Genomic DNA, 12,817 nt, shown 5'->3' on the forward strand with positions numbered 1-12,817 from the left:
CAGAAAAAGTGGATGTTCATTTTTCATCAGGGTTCGTTCAAGGTCGCAAATGGTCGCAAAGAGTTGCCAAGCGTCTTAGCAACCGTTTGTGACCTTTTGCGATATTTTGACCTCCTGAGTTTCCACAATTGATCACCTGTGGCAGTAACAGCAACATCTTCACCAGGCGGGCTGTGAGGAAGCTGGAGCATATCTTGGCTGACTTTGGGTAAGACTTCAGTCAACGAATACATACAAACAACCATTCACACTGACACCTTTGGACAATTGAGTCTTCAACTAACCTAACATGTACAGGTATGCTTTTAGAATGTGTGACAAAGACGGATAACCCAGAGAAAACACACAGAGGACAGAAATAGCAATATTATAGAAAATGATTTTAACATAGTACATAGCACTTATCTAACGCTCTCTTTTATTTATTTATTAAAATCTCTTCCTGGCAGTGTTTCACTGATTAAAGCCAAATAGCACTAAACCAAGGATCAGGAACTGAAGTAGCACTTTGATCAGATTATAAAATATATCACAGCCCAGAAAAATGTTACTGGATAAACAGCTGTGAGTTTTTAAATACGTTTAAAAAAAAAATAAAAATCAAGATGCAAAACAGGAAGCTGATTTCTGATGCAAAACAGGAAGCTGATTTCTGATCATCTGTTTCACTTTATCCAGGAAATGCTCCTCGGCCATCTTATTTGGACAGAGTGAAAGGATTTCAATTTTGGAATCACTGGAACTCAGTATGGCCAAAAAAATCACGCTCCACTATTTCAGCAACCAGATGGACTGAACACTCTTTTCTTATCATTAGCTCGTCAATCAACCACTTTTGAGCTCGAGCTGTCCGCTCTTTGGCTCTCACCATCTTATCTTTCACTCAGTTTCTCTTTCCTTGGACTGATGGTTTGATAGAATGAAAACACAACCCCGGATGGAGGACATGGCCAAGTCGAGTGCCAGACCATCTGCCCGGACGAGACATCACCATTCTACAGTCTGAGGGTTCTGTTTTCATAAACAGCACATCTGCACCTGGCGCTGAATTGATGCTGCCAGATCCTGATTTTCTTATCAGTGTAACGCTTGCTGCACGTGCTAACCATTTCGACAGACACGATCATCAGCAAAACGATTGTCTTGGAGATAGGCCTGGCTAAGGGACAACTTGGTGTCAGAAAGTCAATCTAAACCTTAAGGCCGTTCATACCATGTGTAAATGGCCGGCGCAGGGTAAACAAATGGTCGAACGCGACATATTTTGTTCATAAAATTGTGAACACTGCAGGCATGAATCCCTCTGAATCATTATTGCAGTATATTTTTTATAAATCATTCCACAGGCCAGCGTTCCTCTGAAAAACTAGCAAAATCAGGTCTAACACACACTGCATATTCCTGCGCCACACGTCGTGCATGATTTACTCCAGGCAAGAAAATAGACTTCTGAATTGCAGCCCTCAATGATTTAGAATGTTCAAATATCAGATCAAGTCAGTTTGTTTCTTTTTGAACCATTGTTTAATGTCAAGGCGGCACGGTGGCTGACTGGTTAGCACGTCCGCCTCCCAGTGCAGAGTACGTGAGATCGAGTCTGGGCTTCGGCCTTCCTGGGTGGAGTTTGCATGTTCTCCTTGTGCTTGCGTGGGTTTTCTCCGGGTACTCCGGTTTCCTCCCACTTTCCAAAGACATGCATGTCAAGTTAATTGAACACTCCAAATTGTCCATAGGTGTGATTGTCAGTGTGGTTGTTCGTCTCTGTGTGCCCTGCGATTGGCTGGCAGCCAGTTCAGGGTGTACCCCGCCTACTGCCCGAAGCCAGCTGGGATAGGCTCCAGCGCCCCACGCGACCCTTGTGAGGACAAGCGGTTAAGAAAATGGATGGATGCTCAATGCCATTGTATCCACAAGGCATCGACGGATGGTCATTAGAAGACAGAATAATCTGTACATTCCCTGCAAATTAGGTATCTTCGACACATTGTTTTTCCATTTTCAATCTGCTGTTGTATCGTGAGCACCACCCATGGTAGGAAAGTGCTTGACTAGTATGTTATCTATCAAAAGGTCACTCATGCACATCTTTCCAGTCTGTTGCATTGATCTGTTTATTGCCAGCCTGTCAACTGGACTTCCGCAGTGCAGTAAGCCTGTAGCCACAGTAGCCTCTTTTCACAATACCCTTTGGACAAATATGACATTTGATAATTTATTTCATATGTTTTCTCATTTTGGGTGGTATCATCAAACGCTTTACACAGGAATGATCCTGATCATTTGACAATAAATACTCCATATTTGTGAATCAAGCGTTTACACCTTTTATAGTGTTTTGGATATTGTTTAACATCAGGGTGGGATATCGTAGCCACAACAACTGTAAATGGTCTAAGTATTATATTATCCCATTTATGAGTAATTTCCTTTGCTAATATTGAGGCCCACACGCAAGATCTACACCCTATCAACTTTCAGAAAGTGAAAAATCACAAGCACCCCATATGAGCCTTTAAACTTTTCCTTAAGGCCTGATGATTGTGTCTGTGAGAGACGCATTAAGTATTGCTGAACACTCCTTGACTACTGGTCGTGATCTCATCAACTGTCAGTTAACCTCAAACTAGCCTTGCCTTAAGAGGATCTGCTTTGACAAAATGCATCCAACAAACTGCTGACTTGTGATGCTGATGCAACTGTGTGCTACAACTAAGCTTCTACAAAATGAATTAATAGGTTTGTGTAATATGTTCTGTTTAGATAATAAAACATAAACAAACACAAAGAAAAAGAGGGAGCAGAACTAAGTAAAAGAAAGAAACTGTACTGTATTATGTACTGCTTAGAAAGTAATATCTATATTTACGCTGCAATCAGAGCCCATGGGCATAATACATGGCTGAGTTTGACCTGAATGAACTTCAGTGTGTGTGTGTGTGTGTGTGTGCTCGCTAGTGTGCGTGTATGTGTGGGCGGTTGGATCATTCACCATTGATGTGCTCTTCTTGCCCCACTCAACACTCACTAATGTTCACTCAGCTCTTTGCTGGCAGCTCAGACCAAATTGTGTGTGAGGATGGGTTGTGTATTTCATTTTAAATCTCGCTGCGGTAAAACAAGAAAATAAATCATGGCCAACATCCAAACCATACGTTGAGAAAAAGCGTCTGAGGATGAGAACACAAGTTGATGTTACATCAGCATGTGTAAAATGACAACACATTACTGTATACAGTACTGCTATTGTCAGTCTCATGCATGAGCATGTGATGTGGGATCAAATTATGTATTCGGATTCCGCAAGACTTATGAGCCAACTACTGTTTGAGGGTGAGAATCATCATGGTTGTCCATCAGTAGCACAACAGCCTCCATACTGTCGCCAAAAATACACTGTCAAATTTGGTCTCTTTCACACACGCTGGAACCTCAAAGGGTAATAGTATGCAGAGAAGAAACAAGACAGCAAGAAAAATATTTTTTGTTCATTTACTGTATATACAAGTAGACTAGGGATGCAACCATAACGGCAATATCCTGATATCGCAAGATTAAAAGTGCCACAATATCGTCTGATTCATGTCATGATTTTAAAAGCAGCATGTCCGTTAAAAAGGTGAGGTTGTATCCCATTTGCGCAGTTCTAGCACCATCTGGTGGTTAGTTTATTAGTACAGTTTAATTTTAATTAGGAATGTTTTGGCCACTGCGGCTGTTATCACGCCTGTAAATCAGTCATACCAGCAAATATTTGTCAACATCGCCGTCAAAAAAGGACAACAAAACATTGTGAACTACATAGACCATGATGCTTTGCACTGCTAAGCCAATAGGGGCACAGGACCATGACATGGCCAAGCCTTTTTCGCCGTCACTGCTGTTATTATGTACAAAAACACAATATTGTGTTTTTTTCCCCCCAAATATGAGCTTTTTTAAATGGTATTTTATTTATTTATTTATTTTACAATACAGCCCTTATTTCCCAGTACATAAACACTTTCTAATCTGCTAGAAATGGTGACCTAAATGTATTTGGACAAAGAAGGGTATGATGCCCGTATTACATTAACAATTGTTTTATTTTTATTTTTATTTTTATTTTTTTAAACATGCCCTCTACTAAATGCAAATATGAACACTTTATTCAAAAAGGAAATGTATCAAACCATTCCATTGAGTGCTTTTCAAGTTAGTTCCAGTCTATCACTGTCATAATGTGAATGCTTTCAGCATGTGGTGAATGATATTGTATACACAGAGACATAAGAAGTGGAGACTTTTGCCATCTCATATGGAAATGCACTTGAGCCCTTTCAGACAGATTTGAAATGTACAGTTTCACAGAGCCGCAGACTGAGCAGATCGGACGTTTTCTGACATGCAATGAGCTCATGAGATCTGAATTTCTTCCAATGCAGAAAGCGTTTTCTGTGGCTTTCTCACAACTATTGACCCTTTCTCCCTCTTTTGTCTCATGCTTTTTGTCTACCCCTTTGCACAACTTGCTCTTTCTGTTTATCTCCCTTGCGTGTGACCGTTATCTGCTTTTTTCAGGCTGGCAACAAAAACACAAAAGATTAACTCTGGATTTAATATTCTTAATCTCCTACACTGGTGAGTTCTTTAAACTTCAAGAAAAGATATTTAGTTTGCTAGATTGCCGATTTAGCTTGCAGATTATTTCTGAGTGTGTGAATGAATGTGTGCGAGTAAACAGGCTGTGAATTATCCAAAAGCCTAAATCAAACTACAGTTTAGATGCACGGTAGGCGGTAGAGTTTCCACAGGAATGTTCTTTCAGACATGCATAGATTCAAAAACATAAATAGAATTTATGAGCCTCTCAAGAGGCGACATATAAAAAGAACTTGTATCATTTTAATTAAGATACTCAACTAGCAGAGGCTTTACCATAAACACATTTCTAAAGTCTTTCAGACCACATATGAGCGAATGACGTCAAAACGGCATCGGCCTCCTGCATAATTGGGGTGTTTGCAGATACTGTATGTAATTACAAACACACAACACAGCTGGAAGCCCGTTTACTCACATCACTGGGATGGATATGACGCTTTGACAGTAAACAAATGTGTTTATGCTTGTGAGGGAGGACTTCGTGCCCCCCCATGTGAGCATAAAGTGGGTGCCCACCCTTCAATCACTGTTCAAGGATTCTGCAACTAATTTATGGAATAAAGCTAAGGCACTTTGTCATGTTTTTAATACGGACATGAAACATCAATAAAGTTCTGAAAAAATAAATAAATGTAATCATTATGCTTAGGAAGCACAAGAGTGAGACTAAAGGCCGTATTTTCGTAGACAGACGGACGGACGCTCGGCCTAAAAATGGTCATTTTTTATTTTCGTACCAGGGCAAGTTTTAGTTTAGCGTGTTTGTGAATTTGGTAGCATCTCGTAATTAGACGATAAAAAGTTGCCCTGATTTTAGCCGCACAATAACCACATCAATCTAGTGGTGCAGGTGGTGCAGCGAGATTTTGGTGCATTTGAATAAGGCACAGACAGATTGATTCGAAGTCCTGCAGACGTGTGTGGTGGATGTAAATTATTATTATTATTATTATTATTATTATTATTATTATTAATATTATTATTATTATTATTATTATTATTATTATTATTATTATTATTATTATTATTATTATTATTATTAATTTCATTCATAAATATGACAGCTGCATAGGAGAAGCCTCTGAAATCATTATAGAAATCAATTAATTTATCCATCCATCCATCCATCCATTTTCTTGGCCGCTTTTCCTCACTAGGGTCGCGGGGGTGCTGGAGCCTATCCCAGCTGGCTTCGGGCAGTAGGCGGGGTACACCCTGAACTGGTTGCCAGCCAATCGCAGGGCACACAGAGACGAACAACCACACTCACATTCACACCTAGGGACAATTTGGAGTGTTCAATTAACCTGCCATGCATGTTTTTGGAATGTGGGAGGAAACCGGAGTACCCGGTGAAAACCCACGCAAGCACGGGGAGAACATGCAAACTCCACCCAGAAAGGCCGAAGCCCGGACTCGATCTCACGTCCTCTGCACTGGGAGGCGGACGTGCTAACCAGTCAGTCACCGTGCTGCCCTCAATTAATTTAATGAATTATTATTATTATTATCTTAAATAGCACCACATGACCGCACATCAAAGAGATAATGAAGTAGATGATATCTACCACACACTTCTGCGGTGCGCCAAATTAGTTTGCCTGCACCTCGATCAAATCCACCAAAATCGCGTTATGCCACCTTCGCAACTAGTTAGAACTGGTTTTACTGAGTTTAGAATATCGTCTGCTCGGTGAGCTGGAACATCCAGCGAGGTGTAGCATGTCCACCAAATTCACACGCACGCTAACCCGAAAATTAGGATGCTTCTGTTTTTAGGCCGAGCAAAGTCGATTTACCAAATTGACAGCTGTGGCAAGGGTGCGGCAGCTGTGACTGCGTCTACGAGTTAGCCGGTTTACACAAAAATACACTATAAATTTCCACAAAACTCAGGAAAGGGCGTTGTCGTTGACAATGCTTTCATACAAACACTATTTAGCTTTAACTAGTTTTTATTGGTTTCTGATGATTAAAGTAGTAAAAAAAAATGCTGAAAGTCGAGGTCCCTTACTACTGTCTGTCATGTTCTTTTTATTTTAGAATCCTCTTGTCCATCTCCCACAACTCACTGTCAGTCATAACACACTGCTTTCTCTGTAGTGCCCCTCGCAATACAACGGGACCATTTAAGGACTTCATGTACAAATCACAGCCTATGTGCAACCTTTCATGCCAGTAGCTTGCTATGAATCTTTTGAATAGCTGCAAAATGACCAGAAACTTAAGGCACAATTCAGCTCCTTTGTTTCTTCATTACCCAAATTCTCTCACTAAAGACTTGTAGACAGACTACAGTCAGACAGCCTTCTGGAAAAACTTTTGCATTCAGAAAAGTGTCATAGTGGTCATTATGCCTCTCCACGAAAGTGAGCCTTTTTTGATGGAGGAAACTATCATGAGTTCTGACTGAAAGAATTTGAGAACACCATATGGGGTTCCTTCTTCCCACTTCGATCTTACGTAAGGTAGCAGATGCAAGCTCCAGGGTTTTATTTAGAAGCCTTGAGGATGTCCACACACACTTGCACACATTCAGGTCATAAACCAGGATAATGGTTCTTTCGAATCACAGGAACTCTAATAGACTACACCGGTAGAAATCTGCCCACCTACAGATTATTTGTCCGCCAACTCACAGTTCTGCCCTCTCTTGCTCTCTCTTCCTCACACACATGCACACACACAAACACAAGCAGTCTACTGTTGTAAAACAATATTCTCATGCTGAGCCCTGAGGTTTAAGCTGTGAAGCTCATGGCACCACATGCTAAGGTATGCAGCAGGAAACATCGCATTCAAGGAAAAACATTACAGTGGTCACTCACTACTTCGCAGTTCACTTATTGCGGATTCGCTCTATCGCAGATTTTTATTTGGGTTCCTTTATGCTGCTATTTTTGTCCTTTAAAAAAAAGAGACCCAATTAAAAACAGCTTTTTCTTTCAAACAACACAATATATTTCATTTTTAAACAAAATATTGAATAGTCTATTTGGTAAATTAACTCATTCACTGCCGTTGACGCTTATAAACGTCAAAAATTAATTTTAACTATGTCTATTAGTTTAACATTTTTTTTCTAGTTTTGTTAACAAGGGTATGAAAACCTAGACATTTTTTTAACAATCTTTTTTTTTAAGAAAAAAAAGAAAAGAGTGTTAAAAATTAGGGGCAGCAGGCGATTACAATTTTTAGTTGTAATTAATCGCATGACTTTAATAGTTAACTCACGATTAATCACAAATTTTATATCTGTTCTAAATGTACAATATATATTTTTTCCTAGGTTTTCATATTAACAAAAGTGGAAAAAAAATGTTAAGCTAATAGAAATAGTTCAAATGAATTTTTGACATCTGTAGCCGCCAATGGCTGTGAATGAGTTAAGAAACATGTACCATGATAAGTTAAAAAAAAAAAAGAAATATCACCCGCAAAAAGTGAGGGAACACAATTTTTATTTCTGCTTCAGTCAGAATTTATTTATTTTTAACATTGGACATAGTGCTAGATTTGCTAGATAGTGCTATTTCTTGTATATTATTATTATTATTATTATTATTATTATTATTATTATTATTATTATTATTATTATTATTATTATTGTTATTATTATTATTATTATTATTATTATTAGTAGTAGTAGTAGTAGTAGTAGTAGTAGTAGTATTTTAATTATTATAATTTAAAAAACTAATACAAATAGTAATGGTAACAAAATCTGTCATTTAAATATTCATTTTAATATCTGTAGGTAATGTTTACTAGTTTATCTATTTAGTATGTACGGTAACTTCATTTTACACATCAGTAATCTAATAGCAACAACAAGCTTGCTAGAGTCAAACAAATCAAAATGTGATTTTCCATACAATAATTGGTATTGGCTCAAGCTCCAGCCTGAAAGAAAGTGGACCAAAGTGTCAGTCCTATAAAAATTGAGTTGAGTTGAGTTGAGTCTTAAAAAGGTTAAAGAGCTTACGTTCATGTCTGTCTCACAGACGACTCAACCAAGTGAGGCCTTGTTTGAAGTCAAAGGCCAAGGAATTAAACAAGCTGTGACCTATTTTCATGGCACTACCAATGTTGCCACTGCAACACAAGACGGTTCAGTATTATGTTAGCTGAGTTCAGAGCCTCATTTTCAAGTGTGAACAAATGATTCCCCCTCTTCAAATTAAACATAATTTCATTAATTCAGGAAAACTGCTTTGAAAACGAGAATATTCTTGATATTAATAATTTATTCCTTTTTTATACATAAGATTGTGATATGTTTCAACATAAAAGACCATCATTATAATCAAAGAGAACTCCATTTAGATTAAATTATGAATATTGAAGAACATTGGAATACTAACATATCAACTTATTGAAACAGGGAGGCGATCTCCAAGTTACTATTATAATTTTTGAACAAGTTTCTTTAAATCAACCCACTGGCCGGGGCATAGTTATGGTAGGGTTGTGGGGGCACATTCCCACAATCGCGATCATCATATGGAAAGGAGTGTAGCCGTGCCGATTCTGAAACCCTGTTTTTAAAATGTGCTGCACAGACTTGCACAAGTCTATGAAAATGAAAAAGTTGTGCCGGCATGCCTCATGGCAAGATAACAAGTTAGGAGGACCAATTAGCTCCGTAAGTTACATGGAACAGTGAAAGTTGGCTCATAATCAAAGAGCTTGATAATGGAGCCGCTAGTGCTTTTGTTCTAACTATTCCATTTTAAAAGGCAGATTGTAAAGTTGATACTCTTTTGCAATTATATATTAAAGGTGAAGTCAACCCCAATTTTGTTGACAATAATATGTTCTATGCATTCCCACTAGTCTAAATATGGTATTCAGGTTAATATTGTGTTGCGAATATGAGTTAAGCAACAAAAACCTGTTGTTTTCATCCATTTCAGGGGGGGCCATTTTGCTACTTGGTGTCGACTGAAGATGACATGAATGTTGCTCGGGTCTCTGGTAGCAACCAATCACAGCACAGCTTCAGAAAACAGGTGAGCTGTGATTGGTCGTTGCCTGAGCCCTGAGCAACTGTGATGTCATCTTCAGTCGACAGCAAGTGGCCGAGATGAATAAAAACGGCTGGATTTAGCTTCATAACTCATATTCCAAAAATGTAATATTAATCAGAATGTCATGTTGAGACTAGTGAGGTCACATATAACATATTATTGTCGAGAAATGCTTAAGGTTGACTTCCACTTTAAGAACAACTTCACTCTAGGTCAGAGGTGGGCAATCTCGGTCCTCGAGGGCCAGAGTCCTGCAGGTTTTGGAGGTTTCTCACTTCCAACACAAGCTGATTCCAATCAACAGGATCGTTATCAGGCTTATGCAGAGCTTGCTGATGAGCTGATCATATATCAGCTGTGTTGGAGAAGGGCAACATGCAAAACCTGCAGGACTCCGGCCCTCGATGCCCACCTCTGCTCTAGGTGCTAGTCACACGACCACTTTATCGAGTTGGCCAACAAATGCAATAAGTGCCATCCTGAGTGGTCTGGTATGCTCCAAATTCTAGTACCCACATTATCATCTCTAAAAGAAAATCATCACGAATAATAAATCTGATGTTACTGATAACAGAGCAATAAAAAAAAAGCCTTTCTACAATATTGTTGCTCTATGCTGAGGAATGGAGGGTCATTCAGCACAGTCAGCATGGTAGCTAGCACTTGTCCTGCATCCTGCCCCAAGGTGACTTTTCTGCTGTTGGCAGGCAGAGCTTTGAAAACGGCTGCTTTTCATCTCTGCCTAATCCTCCCACTCATCAAAATTTAGTCAACAATAACATCTCCATGCATTGCCTCTTTTCCCCTCCCCTAAATTTTAGCCAACTGCGTGATTGGTTTGCAAAACGGATGAGAAAAATGTATTGCTCGTCCTGTCTGGAGACAGATTTTGGCATTGACTCCTGTTTAACAAAGGCGCACATGGCCTTTTCCTATTTCAGTTATCGTAGTGGAGAACCTACGCAGCAGCAGCAGCTCTTACACCTCCCACGTAATCACACACAGGAAGACAATTTGTAGTTTGAGAGTTTGTGTCTGTGTGCTTATCTGCACTGTACAAGATGAAGAAAAGACACCATTTTATATTAATTTATAGGCAACATTTTTATACAATTTCAGGTATGGAACACAAATGAGGCCATTGTCCTGTGTCTCTACTAGGTCATCTATTTTAGTCCAGGTTAATTCTCCTCCTGGGCATAGGTGTGCTCATTTCCTTTATCTGTCTTCCTGCCACTCTTCCTCTCTCATTCCGTGCTATTCCCTCACTTGGTTAATTGATTAAGAGGATTCAACCCGCTGCTGCTGCTGCTGTCTTAAATACAAACCACAATCTTGGCTCCACATAAACACTCAGATATACACACACACGTGCTGCCCAGAGATGTTGCAACAACACAAGCAATTGCCTATAGGACCTAAGACCTTGAGAAATGGCTGACACTGGCCTGTATCCATGATGACAAATCAAAGTCACAGTTTTAAACACTGCAAAACTTTTGATATGGGGCCTTTATTCGTTATTTCTAGCTGGTGACTAGTAGGAGGCCCAGAGAAACGCCTGGTAGTAGTCTGTATCAATGACAGTCTTTGGGGGGTTGGTGAGGTCCATCCTTCAACTTCCTTCAGCCTAACCCTTGTTTGGGTTGCTTGACATGGGTGGGAAACCTTCAGCCCAAGCTCCACATTCAAGAGCATTTGAATCAGCCATTCAATTCTAATTGAAATGTTTTTAAAAGCCCAAACTAACAGCTAATCCAAATGGGCTTTTGAACCCCCCAAAATATTACTAATAATTCTTACATTTAAAGAAAAAAAAAATCCACTGGCGGAAACAGCTTCTGACACCACAAAATAAATAAATACCCACTGGTGGACAGTGAAGATACATAAATAAATAAATAAATATCCACTGGCAGAAACTAATACTAATTAAATAATACTAATACTAATAATACTTAAACATTTATAACATTTATATTTTCAGATAATTAGTATGGGACTTGGAATGGTCCATAAAAACCCAAATAGCCTTTTATGGGGGGAAAGATTCATGCCTCTGCCTCCCACTTACTAATCATCCTCAATTAGGTAGTTAGTCCCTGTAATGCAACTGAATTATTATAATTAAATCTGGTAATTGCTTCCTCAGCTAGTTTGTATTAGAAAAGCGGATGCTAGCATGCAAAATAGATAAGGTTGCTTCTCTGTTAATTTTTTAAATATATATTAAAAAAGGATTTTGCACATTTGAACGGGTAATTTATCAGATTTTAACGGAAAAACTGTTTAGAAATGAAAACTTGCAATAAAGTGATATATTTCAGATGAGAAACTGCCATCCTTCAGTTTATCATAACCAGTGTTTGCTATGTAAACAAAAGCATGTTAGCAACTAATCAGCACACACTTCACTTAAATCAACCAATCATATCACAGGAGTCATCTTGAAACAGTATTAAGCCGTGCAGCATCTCTTACCTTTGTGACAGTCATGCAGAATCAGTGGGTGAGCTGCAGGCCAGTGTCCCGTTCAAACAGATCAATGCTGCAGGAGTGGCGGAGTGATGAGGAGGAGAGGAGGGCAGCAGCTCCGGTTGCTGGCTATGCAGAGAGAGAGAGAGAGAGAGAGAGAGAGAGAAGACGAGTGGACAGACAGGTAGTGTGTCTAGCCCACTAAGTACCCGAGAGGCTGATTGCTGCTGCAGTGAAGTCACGGCTGGTGCTCTGAGCGCGGTTGCTTGATTCCAGAGGGAAAAGCTTCCCCGCACTCTGCAGGACACACCCCTCCTGCCTCACCACATGCACGCAAGGAAACAACACACGCGCTGGGATGGTGCACACAAAGTCTGCCTGCCCTGCTTTCTCACTCACGATCACAGTATGATTAGTGGTGCGTTAATGCAGCTTATTGACGAGTAGTCAGGCAGAGCTAGGCAGGAAGAGTGACTCTGCAAAAGCACAATGATTGGTCGGAAGGAGAGGAATGTTGGTCACTGTGTGTCGCACTTTGCTACCCTGCCTGCTGCACTGCTGAAAGAATTAATTCATTTTTTCTACACGAGCACCTGCTTGTTATCAGCTCGAGTTTGTGCCTTGATGTGTCTATGACTAAGGCAACTTCACACTTCAGAGCAGATATTTTG

The 12,817-nt window shown here is 39.6% G+C and overlaps 1 protein-coding gene across 1 annotated transcript in view; it reads right to left on the reverse strand.

The window, feature by feature from the left end:
- Window positions 1-12,559, reverse strand: part of coro2ba (coronin, actin binding protein, 2Ba) — a 33,606-nt gene extending 21,047 nt beyond the window's left edge. Inside the window, exon 1 of the mRNA XM_077564442.1 lies at window positions 12,153-12,559. Within this exon, the coding sequence (XP_077420568.1) occupies window positions 12,153-12,167 (15 nt within the window). The 5' untranslated portion in view covers window positions 12,168-12,559. The remainder of the gene's footprint in view (window positions 1-12,152) is intronic.
- Window positions 12,560-12,817: the final 258 nt, after the last annotated feature.

This window comes from Vanacampus margaritifer, chromosome 4 (assembly GCF_051991255.1).
Source record: "Vanacampus margaritifer isolate UIUO_Vmar chromosome 4, RoL_Vmar_1.0, whole genome shotgun sequence".
In the NCBI taxonomy this organism is placed as follows: domain Eukaryota; kingdom Metazoa; phylum Chordata; class Actinopteri; order Syngnathiformes; family Syngnathidae; genus Vanacampus; species Vanacampus margaritifer.